A 7417-nucleotide genomic window follows, 5' to 3' on the forward strand; every position below is an offset into this window, starting at 1 on the left:
CTGTGATGGAGTAATATTCATTCACGTGCGTCCTGGTCCCCCGAGCTCGCGACAATAGCGATCCCCCCCTAACGACACCTCACGTCCCCATCCTTTCCCCGAGTTTCCTCCTCCCTGTGCATGACGACGAGCAGCATTTACCGGCACTCTCTGCGCGCCGGCAGCTGGTTTCACTGTTTCAGCCTTCCCACACAGGGCATTCATGGCTACCTACCGTCGTCCTCGGCGCCTCTCTCCAGGCCGAGCGCGGGTTAATGCCTGTGGGAGTCGGAGTGAATGCACGCCCATGCATCTCCGCTCTGCGGCCGCGTCGCGCACGCCGAGGCGAGGCAGCCCTCGGTTTCACGGGCTGACGGCCACGAGCCTACGAGCGCAGTGGCATGGCATGCACGTACAGTCCCCTTTTTTTCGCTTTTACTTGTGTCGGGCAAGACAGGCCTTCTGCACTCCGAGTAGGTACGTGTTTGTACGCGCCAAATTATTGCTCCGACTCCAAATGCACATTCAAGTGAGCCCTGAGAACGAGAGAATCGATCAATCTCCCCGCAGCTCAGTTATCTGTTCTTTATGATTACAGTACGGCTCAATTATCTTATCTGAGCGAAGAACATGCTATGCTCTCATCCTCTGCAAGCATCAGGATTAACGGCCTTAACCTGGGAGAAGAATTCTTCCATTTTCACGAGGACGAACGGTAACCACAGCTGCACAGGCCATCTTCGCCTGCAGCAACGTCGACAACACCTTGTTGTCAGCTAGTACATCCTTCCCTACCAGGCTAACCCTACCCTCTAGTACGTTGCACTCCTTCGGTGACTACTCTCTGGCTGTAATTTCACTACGTCAGGATCCTCCTACACGACGGTTTGGTTCTGATGAACTGGAAGAAAGGAAGAACGCTACTGCAAGTCAGGCAGGCTGATCTCAAGCCCAGGCGAGACCCAAAAGGGCCCAAATTCCAGAATGGGCTCACGTCGTCTCCTTGACGAGCGGCTTCACCTTGCGCCTGTGCCCCAAGCTGTTCACCAGGTCCTTGCGCGCGCAGACCGGGAACAGGTGCACGCCGGGCGGCCTCAGGCGCCTCAGCACGTAGGGAAAGCTCAGCTGATCCCGGGACGTGAACCTGACCACCTCGTTGAACCAGGTGCACATGAAGAGGTTGGTCAGCGGGGCGTGATCCCTCACGATCACTGAAGCTTCTGCCAGAGCTGTAATAAAAGGCAAAAAGAAATTGGATTAGGATTATTTACATATTTACCATCATTATGATGTGAGTGGTATAAAAAGTACCATGTCAGTGACTCATGTGTCAGTGACACAGTGTAAGATGTCATCCGTAATAATGGTAAATATGTAAATGCCCCACTCATTGCTATTAACACAAGTCGTCGAGGGCCACTACTGGAAAAAGGATATGCATGATCTGAAATCCTCAATTCTGAAGCCAAGCATTATGTTGGTTTCACTTTTGCAGTGGTTCCCGTTCTACCAAGCCCACAAGTGGGGCTAGGGCGGGCGAATGGGCGATGGGGCTGGAATGCGTGTGAGGCCCTTTGCTCTGTATCACTGGTTCAGGGGCAGAAAAGGACCTTTGCTTTTATGCTAAACGCATGCAACTGGCCCAACTTTATTACTTGTGCCTTTTGCACAACTACAGCTAAGCAGTTGTCCTACACGTTTGTTTCATGAACACCAAGCATGGTCGCCCACAGTATTGGACGTTATTCTATTTATTACTAAAGTGCTTTTGAGATTCAGCATCCCAAGTTCCTGCCCACAGGTGTAAACTGTTAATGCTACCATGGTTCTTACAGGGACTACTTATATAAATCGAAAAATTGATGAAATCAGGTTCTGAGTAATGCTTCACAAAAAACAGACAAGAAGTAATGTCGACATGTAAACCACGAGCCAAACAAATCAAGAGACATAACACATACCAAAATATGCGAGAGCGCGAACTAAAAGGAGACATAAAAAAGTTTCAGATGCAAACAACTGTATGCATATTGAGATTAGAAATGAACCTTTCTTTCCATTGAATCTTTTCTCATCAGGGATGCCATCTTGTCGGTACTGATCCAACTGCACTTCAACTTCTTCTGGAGTTGCTTTGTGTTTCTTAACAATTGCTTTTGCCTCGTCGTACAGACTACTCCGAGCTCCATGTTCAGATAACGCTAAAGAAGAGTTTGAACGCCACAGAAGGGCTTCAAGGACTCCCAATGGGTCTCTCCGGAACTGAGATTTTGAATCCACCCAAATTGAGTACCGCGCCATGGGGAAAAGACGATGGCTTATCAGCTGAAGAGGGACATTCACCAAAAACAGAGTCAGTTATCAAAAAATGATAATCTACACTGCGATAGTATGCAGCAGTATAGAAACAATGATACTAATATGTGTGCTGATATTCTCTTGTTCAGGAATACCAGAGGGCAAAGACCAAAAACAGAACATTAGTACACTGCACTACTTTTCTCTACACCAAAAGCCAATGAAAATTTCAATACCTTGGGAATTTTCCCATTCAATCGTTGATCTGAGAAAGGAAGATCGCTAACAAGAATGATCCGCCATAGGCCAATCATGAGGTCTTCACCGATCTTGTGTCCTTCCTCCTCTTGAGCTGCACGAGTGACTTCATCCCAGAAAGCTACATAGCAAACCTAGAAAAAAATCACAAGCATCTGTCAACAAACAGGAAAAAAGCTGAAGATAATAACCTCCAACACAAGATTCACAAGAGACCTTTCTGATGGAGTTTTCGGTCATCCCTATAGGCTGGTGAAGGTCGTCACCTCCACCAAATGCACAAGTTGCAACAACTACTTCACAGGATCTCATGTATTCTTTGTCAACATCAGAAACTCTGAACCCTCCATTTTCATTATAGAAGCCACAGTGCACTGTCACACTTTTCTTCATCTGTAACATTCAGTCACAATACCATAGGAGTGGCATGTATTAAACCATTATAATTAAGATTTTTTTTCTCGAACCACGCAGGAGAGCTGCGCGTCATTTCATTAAGGTAGAAAAATATGTACACGAGTCCAGAAGGACCCAAACTCGAGTACAAGAACACCACTCACACCAACACCCCAGAAAATAAGCTACAGGCGCGCCACAGGCTACTAGAAAAAAACGACAGCAACTACAGGCCTAAAAACCAATGGCCAGCAACCTGGGCATGAGCTCCTGGAGCTTTGAAGCCCCAGTAGAACACCAGAACCCATTGTAGACAATGCGATATCTACTTGGTGTGAGTGGTAGACAATGCGATATCTACTTGGTGGGTAGTTGCCAAATGGGAATAGGGAGATACTCCATCCTTTCCAAATTATAAGACGTTTTGGCATTTCTAGATTCATAGCTTTTGCTACGTATCTAGATACATAGTAGAAGCTATGAATCTAGAAATGCCAAAACGTCTTATAAATTTGGGACGGAGGAAGATGTACCACCTGATATCTAAAGGTTGTAAAATGGAACCAATTACATATCAGGGTTTCATTGCAACTAAAACAGCTTGAAGTTTCTGAGTAACTAGAACATCTGAGGCGATATCCAAAAACTCACTGAAATTTAAATGCTAAAAAAGTTAACCTTGAAGCTTTCTTGTCGTTCAGTGAGTGTCTGGTATCCTGTGAACGAGTTAAACCGTGAATTCTCTGTATGCGATGGTGTATCATTGTCGATACGAGGCAGACTTGATCTGTACACAACTTCCTTGATTGACAAATTTGTTTCAGGAATTTCTGGAAGCTCCAGATTTTGAAGCTTCTCAGGATCAAGAAACTTCAGGCATGCTGTAAATGCAACAATGCTTTAATTATAAGCGGAGTACAATACATGTCTTAGTTGTTGTATCGTGAGATTCTATAAGTGCAAAGAAGGAAAACAAGAGAAAAGTAAAGGAAACTTTGCTATAACCATAAGAAACCAGAACGATCAGTAAATATGTGAGCTTAAAAGCACTAAACAAGTAGAACAGTTTAGCTTCAGTTTTTGCTAGTCTAGGTCGAAATAGTACAGTATTGTAAATCCCTCTCCAGACTACTTTAGCCAATCGGCATTATTAACAGCTGTTCTAGGTTTTATACATAACCCGAAGAGGAAACAAATCTGAGATTGTTTGTGCCCAACCCTTCAATGTAGCAATATTACATTTACAGATCGCAGGTGCATATTACGCGATAACGACTAGAAGTAACAATAAATCAGATAGTATCAAGCACACCACCAAGAATAAAGAGAATACCTCAACATATATAAAACTAACAATGGAACTAAGCAGGTCTACATTTGTATCCTAATAAAAAAAACACTTTATTGTAAACAGACAACTGAACGAACTGAGCACAGCATTATAATACAGTCGCACTATTCCTTCTAAAAAAAAATACAGTCACACTACGCGTTCCCGAATTAAAAGTACCAAACCAATAATTGTCCTATCGACAGGAATTATAAGGGTTTAAGGATCGAGTGTGGGCTTACACTTCCTGGCGCCATCAGCGGCGCGGGCGTTGCGGGAGAGGCGACTGATGTCCGCGAAGGACGGCGGAGGCAGTGTGGAGGAGCTGGAAGGCGTGAGGCGGTAGGACTCGTAGAGGAGGAGGGATACGGCGAGGGCGGCGAGGAGGAGCGGCACGCCCAGCCGCGCGGCGCGGAAGAGGATGCGGCGGCGGCGCGCCGAAGCGGAGACGGGGCCGCGGGAGCGCTTTCGGCGGACGCGGACGCGCACCTTACCGGTGGCCTCGTCGTCGTCGGAGACGGAGATGGAGATGCCTTGGATCAGCGACGACGACGACGGCATGGCCGGAGCCCGGAGCTGCGGGGAGTGGGCACGGAGTGGGAGGGCCGGTTGCCTTCACTGGTGTCCAAGGTGCTTTGGGTTGGGCTGCGGCATTCCGGATGGTATGCTTTTGGGTTGAGTTGGGTTGGGCTGCGCCGTTCCGGATGGTATATGCTTTGGCCCACGAAGTGTTTTTCTGTGTGTTTTTCCTGTGTTGGCACTTCTATGCCCATCATGAGCAGTTTTTTTCCCCTGTGTTTTATTTAGTATAAAACCAGGAGTGCTAAAAACGAGCAGATCATGATTCACCGGCTCCGGCTTCCATTCTTCATCTAAAAAATATATGCCATTTTCATGGGAGAAAGTTTATACAGCTATTGAGAAAATATATGCCATTTTCATGGGAGAATGTTAACCTGCCGTTTTGTGCAAATCGAGCTAATACCCGTTCTTTAAAGAACACTTTACTCTTACTAGTCTGCTGATTACAAGTTCGCTCAATGCAGAATATACTTGACCAACAGAGTTGGTGAGCAGCCTCAAGAAATTTGCTTCAGGAAAAGACTAGAATACTACAGTCTGTTCACTTGGTCGTAAACGATCATAAATTTCCAGCCGAAACAATATTTTTCTCTCACACCAAACCAGCCAGCAGTAATAATCCACGATCGTTTCAGTCCCAGCCGAACAGGCTGATATCGCGTCCATTACAGATTTTGCACAGCAGTTGACAAAAAAAAAAGACCTCTGTGGAAGTGGCAATGCAACAACTGCAACAAGTGAACATCCTCAACGCTTTGAGAACTGGGGCCGCTTGCGTGCCTTCTTGAGACCAGCCTTCTTCCTTTCAACAATACGGGTGTCCCTAGTCAGCAAACCTTCTGACTTCAGAGGAACTCTGTTGGCATTGCTGATCTTCACCAACGCACGGGCAACGCCAAGGCAAATTGCCTGGGCCTGGCCTGAGAGACCACCCCCATGTACTTTGACAAAGACATCATAGTTGTTCTCAAACCCTAGAGTCATCAAGGGTACCTTGCAGTACTCCATCCACATTGGATTTCCCTGGAGATACTCCTGCATGTTTCGAACAAATTCTGTAAGCACAGTTGATCAAATAAACATCTTCAACTAGATCAGCTGACTTGATTGAAGTTGCACTTTCAGTTCACATTCATAGGTGTGTTGTGTTGTATACTTGTGCAAACCAGCCTGATGAGGAAGTTGCTGGAAATGAACCTCTACGTCAGTCGTATGTAATCCTTCAGGCATTTACGAAGTTTATAAACTGACACCACAGTTTGCATTATATACCCAAATTGCAGATAATATCATGACTGCAATGCAACTGCTTTCTGAAACAGAAAAAGATCTGTTCTGGGTGCTCCCAATCCCTCCGGTCCTTTGTGGAAAGGATCAGAGATCAGATAGACAGCACTGAATTTGCACAAAATTCGTGTCCACAGTTCAGACCATGACGGACTCGAATATTTTCCTACTCAAGCAACTGAAAAATTGAATTCAAATACTTTCAACAAAGGCCAATGCCTGCACCTCGCAGGCAAACTAGAAATAGCAACCACAAAGACCAGCAGTCCAAATGACAGCTGCCTCGGTGCTTCCTGCCCTTGGAAGTTGACAAAACCAACAAAGATAATGCAAAGAGCCGCAGAGATGCTACCAACATAGATTTTTATCTAAACTTTGCTAGGTAAATACACTAACCATGTAAAATGATCCAAAATTTGAAGTAAAACTTCAAATACACTAACCACTTTGTGATTCTCACCAAAAGTTTTGTTTTAAAAAGTTCACTTCAGCTTGCCAGTTACTTCTCTTTTTTTTTAACTGAAAGCTTTCCATTTAATGTTATCGCCATTTTCGTTTTCATAGTTCTTCCACATTTATTTCAGAAGTCCTACCGCCAGGCAGCAAAGCTTCAGTGTCTTTGTTGTTATTACTATAAGTACTACGTAATAAGCACGTTGGCAGATATCAGTAACAATAATTTGTGCTGCACGATTTTGACCGCGACGGTTTAGTTCGTCTCCTGAAATTCTAAGGTGTTAACCAATTGCAGATTTGCAGGGATAGTACTACAGATTGCAATGCGGCCCAAACAACACAATGGAGCGACATTGGTGCAATCAGTGCGTGCATTTCTCGGATTGACCGGCACCTTAGCGTCGCGGAAGTTGATGAAGACCTTGCCGGTGCCCTCCTGGAGCACGACGCGGGCGATGGCCGTCTTGCGGCGGCCCGTGGCGGTGATCCGCTGCGCCGCGAACCCGCCCGGCAGCCGCTGCTTCACATACTTCCTCAGCGCGATTCCCGACAGCGCATCCTCCTCCGCCTCCTCCTCGACGGCCACCACCTCCTCCGCGGGGAGGTCCACCTCGGACGGCTCGGCGGCCTCGGCCGCGGAGGCGCGGAGCGCGAGGCTGGCGGCGCGGCGGGAGGTGGAGCGCAGGCGCAGGAGCGGGGCCGGGTGGGGCTTGGAGGTGGAGGTCGATGGGAGGGAGAGTTGGGAGAGGGCGGCGGCGAGGGAGGAGACGGAGAGCGCCATGCTTCGGCGTGCGCTGATGGGCGAGCGGGCGCTGTGGATAGGGAGCGTCG

General features: G+C 46.9%; 2 protein-coding genes across 2 annotated transcripts; both read right to left on the bottom strand.

The window, feature by feature from the left end:
- Window positions 1–486: 486 nt before the first annotated feature.
- Window positions 487–4866, bottom strand: LOC136477004 (probable hexosyltransferase MUCI70). The gene is made up of 6 exons (XM_066475010.1): window positions 4504–4866; window positions 3610–3812; window positions 2752–2928; window positions 2514–2669; window positions 2028–2304; window positions 487–1208 (listed from the first exon to the last, which is right to left on the bottom strand). The coding sequence occupies exons 1-6, from the start codon at window positions 4820–4822 to the stop codon at window positions 970–972; spliced, it is 1371 nt and encodes a 456-aa protein (XP_066331107.1). The 5' UTR covers window positions 4823–4866; the 3' UTR covers window positions 487–969.
- Window positions 4867–5346: 480 nt separating this feature from the next.
- LOC136477013 (small ribosomal subunit protein uS9c-like) lies at window positions 5347–7417 on the bottom strand. Its single transcript, XM_066475021.1, has 2 exons — window positions 6981–7417; window positions 5347–5878 (listed from the first exon to the last, which is right to left on the bottom strand). Exons 1-2 carry the CDS (start codon window positions 7365–7367, stop codon window positions 5591–5593), a joined length of 675 nt encoding a protein of 224 aa, XP_066331118.1. The 5' UTR covers window positions 7368–7417; the 3' UTR covers window positions 5347–5590.

The sequence above is a fragment of the Miscanthus floridulus genome, chromosome 1 (assembly GCF_019320115.1).
Source record: "Miscanthus floridulus cultivar M001 chromosome 1, ASM1932011v1, whole genome shotgun sequence".
Classification (NCBI taxonomy): Eukaryota; Viridiplantae; Streptophyta; class Magnoliopsida; order Poales; family Poaceae; genus Miscanthus; species Miscanthus floridulus.

Excerpts from the sequence above, each read along its gene's own strand:
- LOC136477004 (XM_066475010.1), bottom strand. The coding sequence starts at position 4,822 with ATGCCGTCGTCGTCGTCGCTGATCCAAGGCATCTCCATCTCCGTCTCC. Across the intron at positions 3,813-4,503 it reads CGCTGATGGCGCCAGGAAGT|CATGCCTGAAGTTTCTTGAT; the intron begins GTAAGCCCACAC and ends TTGCATTTACAG. Across the intron at positions 2,670-2,751 it reads CCGAAAACTCCATCAGAAAG|GTTTGCTATGTAGCTTTCTG; the intron begins GTCTCTTGTGAA and ends ATTTTTTTCTAG.
- LOC136477013 (XM_066475021.1), bottom strand. The coding sequence starts at position 7,367 with ATGGCGCTCTCCGTCTCCTCCCTCGCCGCCGCCCTCTCCCAACTCTCC. Across the intron at positions 5,879-6,980 it reads TCAACTTCCGCGACGCTAAG|GAGTATCTCCAGGGAAATCC; the intron begins GTGCCGGTCAAT and ends CGAAACATGCAG.